The sequence below is a fragment of the Lytechinus pictus genome, unplaced genomic scaffold (genome assembly GCF_037042905.1).
Source record: "Lytechinus pictus isolate F3 Inbred unplaced genomic scaffold, Lp3.0 scaffold_19, whole genome shotgun sequence".
Lineage (NCBI taxonomy): Eukaryota > Metazoa > Echinodermata > Echinoidea > Temnopleuroida > Toxopneustidae > Lytechinus > Lytechinus pictus.
This window is the reverse complement of record NW_026974140.1, coordinates 11495062-11516975: the sequence shown is the minus strand read 5'-3', so window position 1 is coordinate 11516975 and position 21914 is coordinate 11495062. Positions and strand designations below refer to the sequence as shown.

At 34.7% G+C, this 21914-nt stretch overlaps 1 protein-coding gene across 1 annotated transcript in view; it reads left to right on the top strand.

The window, feature by feature from the left end:
* The first annotated feature begins 6441 nt into the window (after positions 1–6441).
* LOC129260661 (sodium- and chloride-dependent glycine transporter 1-like) overlaps positions 6442–21914 on the top strand; it is a 42551-nt gene continuing 27078 nt past the window's right edge. Inside the window, exons 1-2 of the mRNA XM_064114293.1 lie at positions 6442–6822; positions 16179–16311. Coding sequence (XP_063970363.1) covers positions 6530–6822; positions 16179–16311 — 426 coding nt within the window. The 5' untranslated portion in view covers positions 6442–6529. The remainder of the gene's footprint in view (positions 6823–16178; positions 16312–21914) is intronic.

The following is a 21914-nucleotide window of genomic DNA, read 5'->3' as shown; positions in this document are numbered from 1 at the left end:
CTTGTGCACACAGTTCCTACTGACCCACTCTAACCCATGCATCATTTGTATAATATAAGTTTGCAGTCTGTTTATTTAATGTTTGCATGAATTTGAAGCATTACAAACAGCAATTCAGCTTGTTCTCACAGGGTTCTCAGTCCATCAGGGAAAATAATTTTACTTTTTTTCCAGTTGGAAAAAGCAGGAAATTTGATTAAAAATACCTCATATCAGGGGAAAATGCCTCAAATGAGGGAAAAATCAGGGAAGTTTGATCAGCCCAAAAGTCAAAAGCAGGTAGTATGTCAGACTGTGATATTTTGTTGCATATCAAAGAACATCCATGGAATGACTGGTTGTGGTGGTACTAATTAGTTTTACATTGTTTTTATACTGAAAATACATGTAATTCACTGCAACAACTTAGAAAACATGTGAAACTGGGAATGGGTTTGAATAATTATCAGGGAATTTTAAAACTTCATCAGGGAAAAATAAGGGAATTTTGTTTTCTTGAAAAGCTGGGAACCCTGTTTCAGTTGAGAGCAGTTTTTGTTTTGCCTTCCGGAGGTGACGGCAAGACTTCAAAGTGCCGTCCGTCCATCACAAATGTCTTATGATTCATACATGTTTAAACTTGGGCAACTGCTTGTTCAATTTCAACCAGACTTTGGTAGTTACATAAGGGCTAGCATGATGTGCTGTCAGAGACCTCTTTTTTCTGCAGGACTCTCATTCCCACCCATTGCTCCTGTGATAACTGCACTTGGTACATGTACTGTGTGCCATTAGTGCAATGAAATGGCATGAGTCTAACCGGGCGGTCCACCAGTGCCCACCAGACAATTGTGGCCACCGTTGCAATTTTGTCTAGACTGGTGCGCCGCTATTAAAATAAGAAATTCAGTGTCGCTATCAACCACTTGAGTTAAGGCCTATATTATTGTGATCAATAAAAATATTTTCACCGATACTATCATTTATAAACCTTGGTCAACCAAGTATAGTAATGAAATATTTATAGAACGAAGCAGGATTTTTCAATTTTATTGCTTAAATTCATTGGCCTGAAGCGTAATACATGTAATCTTGTTGCTTATGTGCGCGCAGCCATATTGTTCTTTGTTACCAATGAACGTAGAGGGTGTCAACACTTTATAGCGTAAATGCAAAAAAAAAAACAGAATCAAAATGGCTGCATGCACAAAAAATGCTTGGGGCTAATTATATTCAAGAAAGAAAATTGAGAAATCCTGCTTTAACTATACTTCATCAACCAAGGTTTGTGAATAGTTTCGTGTAACATTTTTATACATTGATCAAGATAGGGAAATATAGGCCTAAACTTGGTTGATCATTCATCCATTGGTGACTCTGAATTTCTTATTTATTTAAACGACCCACCAGTGACCAGTCTCTGCCGGAAAAAATCTGGGCAGGTACCGGTAAAAAAAAAAAAGACCTTGCTAAAAATTGTTTCACAGAGGAAACACAATGAAGTGGTACCACAGGCATTGCTGTTTGATTAATGATTGTTATCACCTATAGTATCTTCTTATCGGAATTGATAAAGAATCATTAGGTCATTGATCTTGTAAGGTCATAGCCATGCAACTCAATCATTCCAATTATAAAACTGTTTTTCACAATTGAAACAGGGAATTTATACCAACCTCTACACAGCTGGTACAATTCATCTTCCACACATATGGAATATCTTTTCAATAACGGTTTTAAGATGAACTGTCAGTTTATTCATTTGGCTCAAGAAAGATTTGAATCAAACATAGTGATTTTGGCCTTTAGGTGTGCAGTACCATTTTACTCAATAATGGTTAATATTCAAAACATCAATTACTCAGGGCCAAGAAGGTACAGAGAATTCCTCTCAGTTATTGTGATATCAAAATGACCATATCAAACAAACTTTGGGAGACATTTTCAATATGTACATGTATGTGAACCAGTATAATGACAGTTTTGTGGATGTTTCATGTTTCAATAAGAAAAAACAAAACCTGATAAAGACAATTGCAATGCATTGCTATACATACTCATTGTAATCAATAATAATCATATCTGAAATAATAGTTTATCTGGGCAATTCCAAGCAAAAATTGACATTTTCCAAAAATGTATATTGGCTCTATTTCAAATCTGGATCATATTTTTTCAAAACTCACATGGGATTTCATGAATACAAAAAGGGAAAATAATTAGCCACAATTTTTTTTTGTCTCGCCCACCAGAGGCGAAGGCGAGACTTACATGTACATGTAGGGATCCAAGTGTCGTCCGTCCGTCACAAACCTTATGACACATAACTCCACAACCGTAAGTCACTTTTCAACCAAACTTAGATGGTAGATGGGCTTGGGGGACCTGCATGTTATGCTGCTGTCGGAGGTCACATGGTAAGGTCAAAGGTCATTTTCAGGTCAACATTAAAGTTTACATGCAAGACTCTTATGACACCTAACTCCGCAACCGTAAGTCACTTTCCAACCAAACTTGGATGGTAGATGGACTTGGGGGACCTGCGTGTTATGCTGCAGTCAGAGGTCACATGGTAAGGTCAAAGGTCATTTTCAGGTCAACGTTAAAGTTTACATGCAAGACTCTTATGACACCTAACTCTGCAACCGTAAGTCACTTTTCAAACCAAACTTGGATGGTAGATGGACTTGGGGGACCTGCATGTTAGGCTGCAGTCGGAGGTCACATGGTAAGGTCAAAGGTCATTTTTAGGTCAACGTTAAAGTTTACATGCAAGACTCTCTTATGACACCTAACTCCGCAACCGTAAGTCACTTTTCAACCAAACTTGGATGGTAGATGGGCTTGGGGGACCTGCATGTTATGCTGCTGTCGGAGGTCACATGGTAAGGTCATAGGTCATTTTCAGGTCAGTGTTAAAGTTTACATGCAAGACTCTTATTACACCTAACTCCACAACCGTAAGTCACTTTTCAACCAAACTTGGATGGTATATGGACTTGGGGGATCTGCGTGTTATGCTGCAGTCAGAGGTCACATGGTAAGGTCAAAGGTCATTTTCAGGTCAACGATAAAGTTTACATGCAAGACTCTCTTATGACACCTAACTCTGCAACCGTAAGTCACTTTTCAACCAAACTTGGATGGTAGATGGACCTGGGGGACCTGCATGTGATGCTGCAGTTGGAGGTCACATGGTTAGGTCAAAGGTAATTTTCAGGTCAATGTCAAAGTTTACATGCAAGACTCTCTTATGACACCTGACTCCGCAACTGCAGGTCACTTTTCAACCAAACTTGGATGGTAGATGGACCTGGGTTAGGTCAAAGGTCATTTTCAGGTCAATGTTAAAGTTTACATGTAAGACTCTCTTATGACACCTTCACAACCGTAAGTCACTTTTCAACAAAACTTGGATGGTAGATGTACTTAGGCGACCTGCATGTTATGCTTCAGTCGGAGGTCACATGGTTAGGTCAAAGGTCATTTTCAGGTCAATGTTAAAGTTTACAGTATGCAAGACTCTCTTATGACACCTAACTCCGCAACCGTAAGTCACTTTTCAACAAAACTTGGACGGTAGATGTACTTAGGCGACCTGCATGTTATGCTGCAGTCGGAGGTCACATGGTAAGGTCAAAGGTCATTTTCAGGTCAACATTACAGTTTACATGCAAGGCTCTTATGACAAGTGTTATTCCATCTCAGTCATTTCACAGTAAAGTTTCAATACAATTCTGTTGCGTGCCCTCGCAAATCATGATATATCTGGTTATTTTCATAAGTGGGCGAGACACAAAATCGCTTTTGCCTTGTTTTCATAAGTGGGCGAGACACAAAATCGCTTTTGCCTTGTTTTCATAAGTGGGCGAGATACAAAACCGCTTTTGCCTTGTTCATACGCATTTCCTTATAGGAGAATCTAAACCATACAAAAAATTCTATACATGGGACTACATATATTTTTTTTACTTAATTTCAATTTCAATTTCTTTTTTGCCTCCGACGAAGATTCTGCTAGGATCGAAAGCTTAGGCCCCTTTTGACTTTCTAATTTACTCCATTGGCTCTCTTTTATTAGATAAGCAGTTTTCAGCAGCTTCCTTTAGCCATTAATTTCAACTTAACAGAAAACTATTGCTTGTTTTTGTCTCGCCTGCATAGCAGAGCGAGACTATAGGCGCCGCTTTTCCGACGGCGGCGGCGGCGTGAACATCAAATCTTAACCTAAGGTTAAGTTTTTGAAATGACATCATAACTTAAAAAGTATATGGACCTAGTTCATGAAACTTGAACATAAGGTTAATCAAGTATTACTGAACATCCTGCCTGAGTTTCAGGTCACATGACCAAGGTCAAAGGTCATATAGGGTCAATGAACTTTGGTCAAGTTGGGGGTATTTGTTGAATTACTTTCATAACTTTAAAAATTTATGGATCTAGTTCATGAAACTTGAACATAAGGTTAATCAAGTATTAGTGAACATCCTGCCTGAGTTTCAGGTCACATGACCAAGGTCAAAGGTCATTTAGGGTCAATGAACTTTGACCATGTTGGGAGAATTATTTTCAAAATCTTAACCGAAGGTTAAGTTTTTGAAATGACATCATAACTTAAAAAGTATATGGACCTAGTTCATGAAACTTAAGCATAAGGTTAATCAAGTATTAGTGAACATCCTGCTCGAGTTTCAGGTCATGTGACCAAGGTCAAAGGTCATTTAGGGTCAATGAACTTTGGCCAAGTTGGGGGTATTTGTTGAATTACCATAACTTTGAAAATTTATGGATCTAGTTCATGAAACTTGGACATTAGGTTAATCAAGTACCACTGCATATCCTGTGCGAGTTTCAGGTCACATGACCATGGTCAATGGTCATTTAAGGTCAATGAACTTTGGCCGTGTTGGGGGTATTTGTTGAATTACCATCCTAACTCTGAAAGTTTACGGATCTAGTTCATAAAACTTGGACATAAGAGTAATCAAGTATCACTGAACATCCTGTACGAGTTTCAGGTCACATGACCATGGTCAAAGGTCATTAAAGGTCAATGAACTTTGGCCGTGTTGGGGGTATTTGTTGAATTACCATCCTAACTCTGAAAGTTTATGGATCTAGTTCATAAAACTTGGGATATAAGAGTAATCAAGTATCACTGAACATCCCCTGTGAGTTTCAGGTCACAAAACCAAGGTCAAAGGTCAGTTAAGGTCAATAAATTAGGCCATGTTGGGGTAATTGTTGAATTGCCATCATAACTTTGAAAGTTTATAGATAGAGTGAATGAAATGTGGACATGGGTGTAGTTGACAAGTCTTAAGTCACCGTTCAAATGTCATTTATGGTCAATGAACGTGGTATTATGTCATTATATGAATGGTGTTTTTGTGAATGATTATTTTATAGTAGTTTTCAAAGTTAGCACTGCTGCTATATTAAATCGCGTAATGCAGGCGAGACTGCCAGAGGCGTTCCACTTGTTTATAATTTTCTTTTGGATAATCTGAAGGTCATCATTTTACATCATATCAAAAGAAAATTGTAAAAATATAAGTTCATTTCACGTTGCCTGTGTGTGAATATTTTAGATGTCACTCTGTAACCGGGTATGGGTTTATGTTTTAAGTTGTAAATAATGAAAACATACACCAATTTTTTATTGTAATGCAGCGTATTAAAGCTAGAACAACATATAATCCAATCAATAATTCAACATTGTGATAGCCATTTTAAAGTTCACAGAGTTTGAGCAATATGTTTTCTCCTCAAATATGCATGTCCATTTTACGTCACTCCGTAACCATGTTTATGAATATTTATATCTCATTAATTCAGTGGATCAAAATAACACATGTTATTATTTTGAAAAGTGGATTTCAGCAACTACTGTCAGGTACCATTTCTTTGCAAGTAACTATTGAATATCTGGGTGATATCTTTGTTTGAATGCTAAAACTTTTATCTGAATGTCACTCTGTAACCTTGGAACTGCCCATCTGTTTTTTCCCATTCTACGTCTACCCTCATTCCCTATTAAAACTGAATTTGTTAATACTTATGGAATCCCTCACATGTATTAAATAAAAAACAACAAAAAACTTTGATGTTGAAATGGCAACTCCACTGATTGAATTTACCCAGTATGTTTATGTTAAATGGTAGAAGAGATTGGGTGGGTGAGGGGGGGGGGGGTGGATGGGTGTAGGGATGGAGGAAGGCGCAAGAAAGGGGTTGTTTGGTGAAATGGAATTCACAATAGCATGCCCACTACGATTAATAGCACACAACCCAATTCCTTTTTGTATTTCTTGGTGCAATAGACATGCTTCAGAATCTTGTCCAGCACTTTTTCAAGAGCAAATACAAGTATGGAAAACAAGGAAATAATAAGTGGAGTGGAATTTAATATGAAGGAAAATGGTGTGAAAGATAATGAGCTTTGATTATAGTTTCTGTTTATTTGTGATTAATGCTACATGTATGACTGTTTGGATATGATTGTGCATTAATTGTAACTGTTTCGTTGTGTTCAGGTATTGGCTTAGCCATGTGCATGATTAACAGCTTAGTAAATATCTACTATCCTGTCATCATTGCCTACATCTTCTACTACTTCTTCATCTCCTTTGCGAGAGAGTTACCGTGGAAATACTGCGACCCTGCCTGGGCCACCGAAAACTGTACCGACCAACGCACTCGGGCCACGATGAATGAAACCCTTAACGAAACCGTTGGAGAGTACAGTGTTAGCACGTGGTCAATGACCACCATGCTTCCAAATGCCACCAACGGCTCCGATGTTGAGGATTATGCCACACGACCTGCTCAAGAGTTTTGGGAGTATGTTTTTTTTTTTTCATTATTTTTTTATTGAGCTTGGTGTGTGTGAGAGGGGTTGCCGTGTTAAGAAGCCTCTTTTACCTGTTCATGGTGATTAGGGGATACCCACACCTTACCCTCTCACATACATGTCGCTCTACTGTTGAAGGAAAGGCACTCAGAAGATTTGGACAAATTTGAGCTACTTTTGACGATATGACTTTTATCATGGCAATTACATGTATATTGCCATTTAATAAGTTAAATATAATGTTTTGAGGAGGACACTCTCCTATGAAAATTTAATGTGTGCAGTCTAGCATAACCCTTTTTTCACTTTTGTCTATTAGAAACTACAGTAGAATCAGCACATGATCAGTTGCATACATCACTAAAATTAAGTAAAAAGGTTTACAAAGGGTTTTTTGTGAATATTAATATTTAAATGTATTTGTCTACTTTAAAAGGAGGCTATGTTTGTGTTTATAGTGCAAACACACTGTATTGTGTGATGCACATTTTATTCTTCTAATAATCAATTTCAGAAGGTAAAGGACCCTGGTGTCCCATTACATGGTTTTATTGTCATTCATTCTCATATATTTGTTTTATGAATACTCATGGATGACAAGTTCAAAGTTGGAGAATGTATTTGCTCTATGGTCTACGCTACCAAACATTTTGGCAATTGTATTTTATATGAAAAAAAAAAAAAAAATCAGACTGTGTAAAAGAGTTATTTTTTTTCTTGGCCAAACAATAGTTCTTTATCATTACACGATTGAAAAGTTAGAAAATATTGTTTGAATTAGACCATGAAATTTGGGTAGAATACATAGAACATTGATGAGTTTCCCCAAACTCATCTTGTGTTTTTGCTCCATGGTATGTTTGTGTACTCATGTTTGTGGATCAATGGTGGAGGTATTGTTTGATATTTTTAGGCAAAGACACAAAATAATTTGTTTAATTTGGACCTAAATCCAGAGCTTGTGTTACATGCCTGGTGAGAGAAGGATATTGAAATTACATATGGGGATTTAAAAGAGCAAGTCTATAATCAGTAAGTTTGATTTTCCATTAAAAAAAATTAGAAAAAGAAAACATGCTCACAAAACCCCCCAGAACATTCTATTTACTTAAAAGTCTTGAACAATACCTATGTGTGATTGAATATGTGTAAAACTGTCATTACATGAGTTGCTTCATATTTCATATGCAAATGATGCAACCATAAAACCATGTACAATTTAGAAACTTATAGCAATTAAAAACAAAAAAACGATCTTCCCAATTTTCCTCCAATACTGTTTGTAAATTCATAAATATTACACTTTTATTTTGTCTTGGAAGACTTCAACGCCTTCAGAACAAATGTGCACGATTAATCTGTCAAAAACCAAAATGTCATGCTGCCCCTCTTCTAAATGAACTACATTGGCTACCTGTTTCTGATAGAATACATTATCGAATACTTGTTCAAACCTATAAATCTCTGTCAACCACACTACCTTCTTACATTTCTTCATTATTTCAGCAACAAAGATCTACATACTCCCTTCGTTCTGCAGCTGCTCCTTCCTATGTCTTTCCAAAATCCAGAAAACAGGCCGGTTTCAACTCCTTTCAATCTCTTGCCCCCCGTCTTTGGAACAAACTCCCTCCATCTCTTCGAAACCTCTTCAAAAAACATCTCAAAACACACTTATATAACCATAAACCTTAACTTGTCTTATGCAATCAACAGCGCTTTGTATCCTCTGGAAAAAGCGCTATATAAATCCAATTATTATTATTATTATTTTATTTAATTTTGATATTTTTTACAAATTAATAGTAGCATTTGTTTATTTCAGACAATCATGTAACAGGCAAATACATGTATGCCTGTATGAAATGTTTGGATGGTTATTGCCTATTGTGTATAATTGGCAAAAAATACAGTGAATGTTCCTTATGATTCTTGAAAATGTTAACAAACATGAAATTTGTCTTGTATTTATCATTTGATTTAGTTTTTAAAATGATTCTGTTAGGTTTTTCATCTGATTATACTCTGATTGCACAATACATACAATGTGCTTGATGAATCACCATGTTTTCATTAGCAAATAAAGAGGATTGTCGGGAAGAACAAAATCAATTAAGTTTGGTATCGCGTTGAAACATTAAAGTGATGTATGCATGTAATATCTGATCAATGTATGCTTAGTTTGAACAAAATGACAAGTATGAACTCCCTTTTGTTTAAACTACTCTGGGTAGCCTTTTCTTAACAGTGTTTCATTTCATGCCATATCATCTGAAGAGAACTGGAAGCAATACTCCTATCATGTATCCATCCTATAAAAGTCTCCATTAGATGTGGCTCAGAATAATAAATAGAAATTGCATTCAGGAATTCAGAAATGGTTTGCATTATTTTATCAGAGTGCAGCTAATCGTCATGATGTATTGCAGTGCCTGCATGTGGAAAACGGTAGCATTCATGTAGGTTGCAGAAAACCGCATTATTGGAGAATTCTGTTGATAGGATGCAGATTGAGTGCGACTGGAGTCCTCATAAAGGACTGAAAGTAATAGTTCTGGTCTTCATCCTTTCATGAATATAAATATTCTGAGCTGCATCTATGGATTTATGAAAGGGGTACATTATAATATCAATAGGTTACACCTATCCGGTTGTTTCCAGACAGTATTGGTGCTAATAATATTTTTCTCTATTTTTCTTACGTGTACCTTCAATATAATATTGGGTACAACATGTCCAGTATGAAAGATTAATTGAGTTATCAATTACAGACCTAATCTGGGTGGAGAAATTAACTTTAATTTCATAATTATATTTAACCATGTATACATATTTTGCACAAATGATAATTGAATTGTTAGGAATTCAGTCAGGAAATATTTCTTGAAAAAGTCTGTTATAGACGGCACATTATGCTCTGTGTGATACATGAAGGAGGCCTTAATTTGACAAATCATTTAAATATTTACCAAGTATAAAAGTTTATTAGTGAGATTATAATACACTGTACCTTTAAATCATTTTTTGCATGATTGACAAAATCACTGACAAATTATTGACAAAATACAATGATACATTTTTTAAAATGCAATATAATTGTTCAGCAGAAGGTAATATTTATCTTGTGAAATAAAAACAAGGTACCTCACAATATGAATTTTTTAAAGTAATACATTTGGAATCATTAGATGCTATTATATCTGCCTGACTCTTACATGTATACAATGGCTACATGTTCTCCTTCCCTCACATCTAAACATTCACACTGCCGAAATACCAGTGACTTTGATGATGTCCCTTTCAAAAGTTGTCATGATTTTCAAAAGTATTTTCAAAAGTACCTTCTATAAACTTATGGATACTTTGGGGATTTTTTTTAGGGAGGGCGGGATATTACAAGTACCGGTAGTGTGAAAGATTTCTTTGGTTTCATGCTGGCAACACATTTGATTTTGGTGGAATCTCTGATTGGAAAACCCTTTTCTGTGATAGGGAGGGTATAAAATCACCTAATAATTTCATCCTGATAACTGTCACAACTCTATATATACATGTATACAACAACAGCATATGGCTTGAGAATCACACCATGCTTCATGCAATCCATACCTACTTCAAAGTATGATACAGACATTCATCATCGATCTCTCTCTATTGAAGCATGTATGAAAAAGAGTATACTTGAAAATGGACCTTACATATTCTTGTGATGATTGTAGAAAGGGTATAACTCCTTTTCGGTCATATTGAGGAAAATAACCTCTTACTAAATTAGTAATCAGATCCTCTTGAGTAGCTAGCCATACATGTTGTCAACTTTTGGCTGACCGATATCTTGATATGAAAATGTTTTGTCTACATCTACATGAAAGTGATATTTTGAGTCTGATCAAGATGGGCTAATGAGAAAGGTTTCACAGAGCTTCAGCCAGCCTAACAAAAGTCATGTCTTGCATCAGGTAATTTAACACTAGCGGTGCCCTGACTGGTCTGAATTTTGACAGTATTGAGAAGTGTTTGGCAGACCTAAAGCTTGGCATTTTGAAGAAACCTGTGCCAAATAGATTTTGGCCATCCAAAATAATCTTTTTTGCTGAACGTTTTTGTTTTAATTTAACCTGATAGGAAAGGGGTATGAGGGTAGGAAAACAAAGAGCCGGAAGGGAGATAAAATCAAGAATGAAACAACAAAGGATGTCCAAACCAGGTCATGTAGTCATACTGGTAAAGCTGGTAAAGTCCCTGAGAAAAATTATATCACATAGTGGAATAATATGATGCTTCTCGAACATTGAATTTTTCTAATTTTCAAAAGTACATGCAGAACATTATGTATGTATTTATGCATATTTGTTTATACATTTTAATTTATTTAATAGTTTCGTTATCTTCAGTGGCGTACCGTGGGTCGTGGCATTGGGGGGGCACCAGCAAAATTTTAGAGTCACTTAGTGAGCGCGCGAAGTGCGCTCAGTTGCCAGGTATACCGACCTAATAGAGACATTTTAAGGACAGTGCCATTAAACGGATATGTATCTCACTGATCAAATAATGCGAGCGCAAAGCGCGGGCTGAAAATTTTTGATATTCAGACCTAAAAAGTGACATTATAAGCAAATTTTTGTAATCATGATACGTATACGGTACCTGTCTCGCTAAACAAACAATACGAAGCGCGAGTTGAATTTTTTGTATAGACCCCAAACGGATATTTTAAGGACTGTTTAGGAATCCATTAAGAGTACATACATCTCTCACCATAGTCATCTAATGCCAGTGCCAAACACTTGCTGATTTTGTTAGAATTACTTTTAAACACATGAAGCACTTGTGGTCATTGTAATCATGATTAACATACGCATCTCACTAATGAAATATTGCGAGCGTGAAGCACGAGCTGAAAATTTAGGAAATTCAGACTTGAAGAGCATTCTAAGGCTTGTTTGTAGGAATTCACTATAAGACAACACATATTTCACTAACCAAATGATGCGCGCGTGAAGCGCGAGCTGAAAATTTTTGACATTCAGACCTGAAGAGCATTCTAAGGCTTGTTTGTAGGAATTCACTTTAAGACCACACATATTTCACTAACCATGATGCGAGCGCGAAGCGCGAGCTGAAATATTTTGATATTCAGATCAGAAAAAGGGACATTTTTAAGGACTGATTTTAGGAAATTCATGAAGAGCAGACATATCTCACCAACCCACTAATGCGAACGTAAGCACGGACAGGAAATGTTTTGAATTAAGACCTTAAATTGGGACAATCACTATTTTTAGGTAGTCATGAAAAAGAAGCAAATGTCGCTACATAAAACAATAATAACTCGAAGTGCGAGGAAATATATTTGGTGTGTATTGACTTGTAAACGGGAGGTTTTAGTACAACAGGATTATATATCTCGTTAAACAGACATTGCGAGCACTAGGAACAATGAAAAGAGGCCCTGAGGCCCTGAGCAAATTATCTTTCGTAAAGTTATGAAAAAAAATGTCTCTTATGTAATATAATTATAATATAATATAACATTATAATGAACAATAAATTCCTCTTTCTCCTTTTTCTCCTTTTCCCTGTTTTTTTTTAAATTTTTATTGCCATGCCCCCCCCCCCCCCGTAGTTATGCCACTGGCTATCTTGAATGAAAATGAAGGTTAGATCCATTCAAAAAGCATGCTTGACAAGGGAATCCGGCTGACTTAAATACAAGTAATCATCTATAAAAATGATGTTTAAAATGAATTGGATTACCACTTTTGAGGATCTGATAGGCTTACAAAACCAAAAAAGGGGCCCACATAACCCCCCCAAAAAGAAAAAAAGAAATCATTCTGGCTGTACTTCTTGTCCTTTTAAGTCTGTCTGGATCATACATGCTTCATGTTTGCTATGGTTCATACTCTCTACTGACAGCATGCATTGACCCTTCCTTTGTGACAGAAACAAATGAATTTGTTATTTTGGCAATTGTGGATTTATTGGTCTCCTTATTAACATTCTTCTTTGAGGGGAAGGGAATTACTAACGGATAGAGAGAACTCCAATAGATCTTTTATTCTGAATGAAGGGCCTGGGGAGTAAGACCATGGAGGAGAAAGATCATCTCTTTCCCCTCATATAAACCTAGAGAATCACCAGGCACCATTTCAAACGAGTGTTATCAATTTCACAAGGCATTATTTACATGCGTCACCTTTTACATTCACATAATCCTCAAGATTATACACCATATATCATTGAGTGAACTAAATCTGTTGACTCCCAGTATTTGCATCCTTGATCTTTATATTCAGGATCTCTTTGTGTACAGTAAAATATTTATAGTTAATATTGCAATTTAGGAATACACAGGCATACGAGACAGTACATTGAAAATGTTTTTTTTTTCAATCAACTTCTCTAATAGTTCATGCGTATCCCCCAGCCCCCCCCCCCCAAAAAAAAGGTTTGAAAAAAAAAATTTATTAACAAAGTTGGAGCACATGCATGTTTTAATATGACATGTTGCTTCAGTCATTATTGGTGAATAGAATCTTTCAAATCCAGGCAACTTAGAAATTGAATGTTAGAGAAATCAAATAATGTCACAGAGTTTTGGTCTCTATTGAAATGGAACTCTTTTTATAGTTCAAATGGTTGTTTTTAGAGAAGGATGTCATTCCTCATTATCTACTAGCAAAGAAAGAAGAAAAATCATGATTGCTATTTATAAAAAAATGAATAAAGAAAAGCTGAGCCAAAGCTCATTAATGTGATTACTGGATAGAAATACCCTATTGTATCAATTTCCTCAAGGGCAGGGCGTGACAAACCCGCTTGCCCGGGGCAAGTGAAAATGACGTGCGGGCAAGCATTTCTCAAAGTCACTCCACTTTTGATGATTTTTTTTTTTTTACAACATAAAACGATCTTTTTCAGAGTCAATAAAGAGCTGAATATTTTTCACTGGCTTTCTTTATAGTTTCTAACTAAATCAAAAAAATTCTAAGGAAATATGGCAAACAGATGACCATTTCGTGGATTTAAAATGCAAAATATAAATTTTAGCAACTTTTGGTGAAGGTTTTTTTTAAACCTTAAACGCCCATTTATAAATAGCGAAAAGTTTTCTTCAAAATAAACATGACTTAGGCCTACGTTGCTGAAAATAAACTTTTAAATGTGTGTTCTTTTATACTGTACATGATTCTCAATCGTTGTTTTGTATGACCTTTAAAAATCATAGTGCCGTCATGATAAAAAATTATAAAACAAATTGGGCAAGCATTTTTTTCTATCGGGCAAGCAAATTTTTTCATCACTTGCCCTGTCGGGCAAGTGATGAAAAAAATTTATGTAGAGGCCTGCTCAAGGGCCCAAGATTTTAATCTGATTCATGTATGTGACAAAAAAATTTATCTAGTATAGTAATATTATATTTGTCGTCAACCAATTTAGACTACTTCCACTTTTATATTGCTTCTTTTTGTTTGAATCCCTTTTTCTGAACAATCTGAGCACACATTTAATGGCAATGTTGATAGAAGAAAAGCTTTTAAAACACCAACCACACTCCAAAATATGCGAAAATACAAGTTATGATAATTGAACTTTTCTTGTTGAGAACTTTCAAACATACGCCATTGAAAATTAACATTAATTAACCAATATCAGCTGTCATAATGTACATGTAATTAAGTTTTCTACCAATTGTTATGGGTAATTCAATGTCAGTTGTATCCCAAGGCAATTTGCGAATTCAATGAAATAGCATTTACAAGAGAATTTATCCAAATATGTGTATGTCACTCTTGTTTTCAGAATGAAATATGCTGGAATTTTTATCATTCATCATCTTCTATCAAGACGGCCACATTGTCACACTCACACAACCTGGCAACATTTCATTATTCAAGGGGGAAGGGTTTGTTACATACTACTAATCATATGAATCGTTGTTTCTTTCTTCATAATCGCAGTAAACTCAAATCACCTTTACTTGCAGCAGCGGTTCCAGGTACTTGTGAAGCCGTTGTCTCTGTGGTGAGATTATCAATGAAATAATGGAAGAGCTGATACTGTGTGCTCTCGGGTGTTCATAGTTGTGGGAATATGTATCATGAGTTTGCTGTGGTGTGTGTGTGTTTGTGGGAGGTTGTGATGCAGTGTTTGGTGTGTTTTCATGTGTTCAAGTCCTGTGTTTGATGGTGATGGCAATTTTCACTTATTTTACATTCATGCGGAAGTCATTGCCTCATGACAAGCTTATTGCAATTCAAAGTGTCACTAATTATGCATTATGGTATCTTTCAATTTAATCTTCTTTAATGAATACTGATATACTCCTGATATCCATCTTTGCATACTTAACGTTAACATTTTTTATATCTTCAATCTATTTCTCCCAATCAGTTCTATCTTACAAATCATTTGGTCAGGATTGTTATATATGATTGGAAAGTATGCTTGAAAATAGATTTGCAGATTATTTTCTCCCCATGAAATATTTTATTGTGCTTGTGATAAAAGAATAAAACAGGGGTTGCAATTATTTCAAATAGACTTATAGTTTTATAAGATTTTTTTCAAACTTTGGTGCAGTATTCTTAAAACAATATATCAGGGGGAAGCTATGATTTAGGCCTACATTTTTAAAGTTAATAAGCTCAGTTTTTGTACGATAATTTTTTTTTACTTTAATGTATATACAATTTCTTTTTGGCCCCCCCCCCATTTTTAAATATGAACAACCTTGGCCAGATATTCTGAATGTAGAATATTCTAAAAGCCTTTGAACTTGCTAATTACCTTTTTTTAGGAATCGAATGAGTACGCCATGGAATGTAATTACAAATTTCCCAAAAATTTCCAACATGTATGAATTTTCTTTAAATAATAATGAAAAGCGAGGCTATATCTGCTTGATTTTTTTTTTTTTTTTAAATCTTATTTCTCCTTATTCTCTAAAATGTTGATTGTCCCAGATGCTTTTTTCCTTCTATCATCACCGAGCACTCTTTCTCTCTCTTTCTCTTGTTCTTTTCCCCATCTTCTTCTTTTTTCTTTTTTTTCCTCATTTCATTTTTTATGTCTTTCACTTCTCTTGGATTTTTTGTCTCTTTAAAATTTGTTTTTAACCCTACATGTAGGTCCTTTATAGTAATTATTGTGTCCCCAAGTTATATCTGCATAATAATTTTTTTTGGCTGACCTGAGGCAATATTCTTGCATTCTCTTTTGTCAATATTTTATAGCCCCTTTCACACTCTTACTTTAATCCCATGCTAATGCTGGAACGTTTTCATCTTCTTTTTCTCCAAACTCTTGTGGGTTGTGTGTGCATGATGTGTGGGTGAAACAGCAACTTTGTTCTGCAGCGTAGCTCTGGCCTTCATGAGACCGGGATCGTCCGATGGCAGCTTTTTCTCTGTTTGGCTCTGGTCTGGATTCTGACTTTTCTTGCTCTTGTCAGGGGTGTCAAAAGTGTTGGAAAGGTAAGATATTCATTTGTACATAGCACTATTTTATATGCCTCATTTACACTGAACTTAGTTCCTGCTACCTTGTTTAGATTCAGAAAAGTTTGTGCAGGGCCTAGTACAACATTCATTGCTTTTCCAAGGAAATCCTGTTGCATGCTAAACGGATAAACGGATTTATCTTTCAAAGTAGTTGTACCATTCAAGTAATTAATAAAAAGTTTTGAAATTATATACTGTTTTTTATAGACTGTTGCTGATATACTTTTCTTTAGCAAAATGCAGCTTTTGTTAAAAATTTTGCACTGCATTGTGCCCCATGCCAAAGATTACATGAGGTTGATGGGAAACATGTTATCCTGGAAGTAATTTAGTTTAATGACATTTGCTCCAGGGATAATTGCTCTGCTATGAATTCCACAAACTCAACGAATTATCAACTTCAACCCTCAATTATATCCTACTATAAAACTAACCTAAATCCCACATAAAACCCTATTGCAACCCTAACCCTAAGTTATACAATCTCCAAGACCAAATAAAGCCTAGAGTAATTTTGGCCGGAGCAAATGTTGTGTCACCAGCAAATCACCCAAAGAGACGATTAGACATCCCTGGTTTACATGTTGGTTCTCTTGCGCGTGCCCCTGAAGTTTGATGCAATCAGCCGTTTATTACAGAGTTTGGCCAATTTGTTTTAGTGGCTTTAATACAACAAGGCATTTTATGCTATGGTAGGCATGCACAATTTAAACGATATTGAAAGCGAATAGGCCAAATTTATAATAATGGTATCTGATTGTATCCATCTTCGGAATTCAACTATGATGAACCACATCTTAACAGGTTATGTGTGATTGTCCCTAAGAAGAGAAGCTAGGCTTTAAACTAGAGATTTTAACATCATTGTAATAACTAGTTCTTTTATATTGGAGGTGGAACCTTGTACCTAACAACAGTATGACTTTCGTGTATGCTCACAAAAACAGGAAATCTGATTAGGTGAGAAGTCTGATCCTGGGTAGATTCTTTTAAAAGAGATGGGGAGACAGTATTTAGATGACTAGCTGTTTGTCATCATTTTGATAGTTACTATGGTTTTTTTTAAAACAAAACAGATAAAATTTAACAGGAGATCTAATCCTTACATCCTCTTGGCAATTAACAGTTTTATAATTATGAGAAGAAAAATAAAAAACCCAATTATATTACCTTAGAACCAATATGCAATTGCCAAATATATGTAGAATTTTATCTACATGTATTAATTGTATTTAGTGTTATTTTTCAGGGAAAAGTGACACTAAGGATTTTCCCTAGAAATAAGATATTTTTCAAACTTGCAAGATTGATGATTTTTTTTGTATGTTTTTAATTTTTTTAGGATTCTAGGCTTGAAAATAGGATAAAAAGAAAACATTTTTTTTTGCAATTGATGTTGGCAGTTCTAAAAATGTAGAATTGTGTCGAAAGTTGTTATTCTAGTGACCCTCTATTACCAAACTCGTAGGATTGTATGGCTAGATAATCTACTAGTAATGTCTCCTTTCCATATTTATGCTTTTGCCAACTCATTTTAGCCAAGTAAATCAGTTTAAGCCTGCATTGAAAAAAGTACGCTAAAAAATGTTTTGTATTAAAATGAGAAGAAACAAATCATGTGAGTAGGATAACCGATATCGAATGAAGATGAAGTGTACATGTACAAATAATTGTTTTGACAAAAATCTGTTGGTGAATAAAAGGACCTAATTTTCTGAACGTCAGTAAAATAATTCAATAGATCACCGATATGATTTGGTACACTGTTCGAAGTTCACTATATACTTCTATTATATATGGATATCTTGGTCACTGTTTAAGTCACTGAGTTGAACCTGTTATGGTATGAGTACTTGTAGATAAACTTTGATGTGGTTTAAAGATAAATGATTACAATTTCAAAATGAATTACCAGTAGTACAGAATCCATTAATATCACCACCCAAGTGTCTATATGTATTAATAAAAATGTGTGCCAAAGAAATTTGGAAGAAATTATGTAATTGCTGAGAAAGTACTGAGAAATATATAGCAAAATAAGCATGATCAATTTCAAATATGTTCTAAAGGCATTTCTCAGTTCCGCTTAAAAATGTTTTACAAACAAAACAGAAAAGATCAACATTTAAAACTGTATAATCACTACAGTATGTTTATACTTTATGTTCTTTCAGATTATTTCATTTTTATAGCTTCTTTTATAAAATAAAGAGCTCCTCAGCCCTCACTTGTTCACAATAAATCATTTAAGTTTTTCATTTTCTATGAGGAAATAATACACCAAAGTTAACATTATTGGATGAAAAATTAAAATGTTACATTTGTAACAGGTTGGTTACATGTGTGTTTTAAATAATATACAAAGTACAATGTAGATAGTAAGTTTGTGACATCATAACTTCTCTCATTTACATACTGCTCATAATGTGCATGTTACTGTGTTGTGAAAATGAGCAAGAATTGACAATCTTTAGCCTCCTTCTTATCTGATTTTTACACTATTTTCATGGTTGCTTTGGTTGTATTATTCAATTCAATATCATTTTGTTTGTGTGGACTTGACCTTTAACTTATTTAATACCCCTCAAGGTTTTGAGTGGAATTAAAGCAAACAAAGTTTGAACCAAGGATAGTCTACCAACCAAATACAGTTGAAGTCCTAGAGTTGGTAGGCAAAGATCTGTATCGGCCGCACAGAAACGCTGTTAGCGTAACATTTCGCTAACACTGCGCTAACAAAGGGCCCTGTTACAACCGGTAATGTCGCTGCAATGACTATAATGCATTATTTACATCTGGGATCAATGCTTGACATCACAATCTGTATTGTATTAGCCATTAACAAATCGGCTCCTAACAACATGGGTTAAAACAGAAGGCACAGAAAGCTGTTGTTAGGGGATTAGAGTTAGGTAAAATCTATAATTTGTGCATAGTGATCTAGATTTACATGTAGTTATGATCATTTGCACATCCTACAAGTTTAACATCTTGTCTAGGAAAGGGTAAAGGAATGTAATTCATTATCATGTAGGCCTACAAAATTGAATTATTATTACATTTTAAACATGAAATGGCAGCAGGTAGTAAATATATTTTTACTATTTAAAAAATGTCAAATAAGCTTAAAAAAGATCAAGAAAATTAGCCTATCATGATATTACGATGGAGATTCTGTAAAAAAAAAATGCAATCCCACTTTTCATCAGTTTCTTGTTTGAAAATGCTCTTCACAGACTTCACTCAGCATGCTCATGATAGAGTACATGTATGTATTTGCAAATGATGGTTATCATGCGATAAATTTCATCAGCTATTGTTGTTCTTTCTAATGTAGGGTCTATTCATAAAAATGTCTTCAAACACCTAAATAAATGATATATCTTGGAAGAAAAAAAATCTTTGAAAAGGATCATATCTTGGCACTAATCAACACCCCCGCTATATACTTAAGAATAAAGGGGTACTCCAGGCTGAAGAAAATAATACGGTTTGAACAGTAAAGTGAGACAAACAAAACACTGACAAATTGATAAAAATTGGAAATTAATACAAAAAATTATGGTATCTTAAAATTTTACATTACATGTAGGCCCTATTTCGGTGAAATTCATATTCATGTCTTCAGGAATATGCAATGAGGGTCTGTTGTATGATATGAAATTAGGTTTATTTAAATTTTGTCCACCCAGAATATTGCTTCAAAGATCATCATTTTGTTACTCGGGCGACATACACACATTTGAGACAATCACGAGTTCATTTCAATAAAATCAGAAAAAGGGGAAAGAGCTAGAGGAAATGGCATCATCGTTCCATTTATTGCATATTCATGGCCACATGCTGCTCAGTAATATCATTTGCAAAATACAGTGTTTAATTTTTAATGTTCAAGAATTTTGTTATTTTTTATCAGATTTTTAATGAAATTTTCAGCAATTTGCTCATCTAATTTTTCTCAATTTATTCATATATTGTTGTTTGGGCCCAGAATACCCCTTTAATTTGGTCGAGGTATATTTTAAATTACTTGGTATAAGAAAGGGAGACAAGTTTTAAAGAGAGAAATTATTCACTAACATCGTCACTATTAGCGCCGCTGTTAGCTTCTGCTAAGCCTTTTATTGTTAGATTATTAGGAATTCGGCTAAGCTTCTGTGAGTTCATCATACTTTTAGTGCTCTGTTAGTGAAAACAATGCGTCAAGGCGGTGGTCACCTGTGAAAGGTGTGACTGGCCCTAATGTTAGCGTCCTGTTACGCTATATAACAACACTTCTGTGCGGTCGCCACAGGTCAATTGTTAAGTGTAAGGAATCCTATAGAAAGCTCCTCATTCATGGCTTTCAGCATTCTTTCCCTGATCCCATTAAAAGGGTATGAACAAGATAATGACCTGCTATTGAAGTTTAGAGTATACAAAAATACAATGGATGCTTTGTCTAGATGACTTAACCCATCAAATATGGGTTGCTGTGTGTATTGAAGCATCATTGGTTTATTGAAGATTCATGGATGTGTTTACTGATTTTCTATATATCGTTATTATTTTATTAATAATTGATTCAGTTATAAGTATCATACATTATTTCAATTACAAGCGGATTTACATGTAGTATTGATCTTTCATCTCTTATATGTCACTGTTATAGTCGATGTATGATTATCCAAAATGTTCAGAGAGAACATAAATCAAGGTGTTGAAGGATTTACAAGAGCGATAAGCATGAACTCCCATATAGGGAAATTTGAATGCATTGATGAAAATAATGCTAACATGCATTAAAAGTTTGATTTAATCTTCTCATATGACTTATGTTTCATTTGACTTTATAATTCAGAACAAAATTACATTTTGCAGGGGTATTTTCAAACGAGATATTACTGATCAGTAACTTATGTATTTCATTCAAATCTATATGTCAAATGTAAAATGCTGGTTAACATATAAAGCAAAGTAATTTTTTCCAGTGAGAATGATACTGGACTACACTATTAATGTGTAAGGAATACCAAAATTACATTGTGCGCTCCAATGTTAGAGTAATTCACCGCTTTGTGTATAGCATGAATATAAAACAAGTTTGAAAATACTTGAAGTGACCGATATAAGACATCCAAGCAAATTTGGAGTGAAACTCATACAGAGTAGGATGATTTGGTTAGTGCGTAAACTATTGTTTATATACTTCAGAATTGGAAGTGGAAATAGATGCACATCTCCCTAAGATATGAGGATGCCCGCAGCTCGAAAAATTATTGATTTATATGATATTATAATTGTTGAGTAACACTTAGCTGTAACATATCATAATGTATACTGTTCTGAGACATCTCAAATTGCCCAAATCTTATTGACGAAATAGTGTAATTGTACTTTGTAAGAACAAAATATTGTTTTATAAACTTTGTTGAACATTTGTTCCAATTAGTAATCAAACATTTCATTGATTATAATCTGAATTCAAATTCAAAGATATTTAGGTTTATTAAGGTAAAAATTGATGTGACTAAAGTTATTTTTGTGTGTAATATTTTACATCTTGTATTTTTGTCTCGCCTGCATAGCAGAGCGAG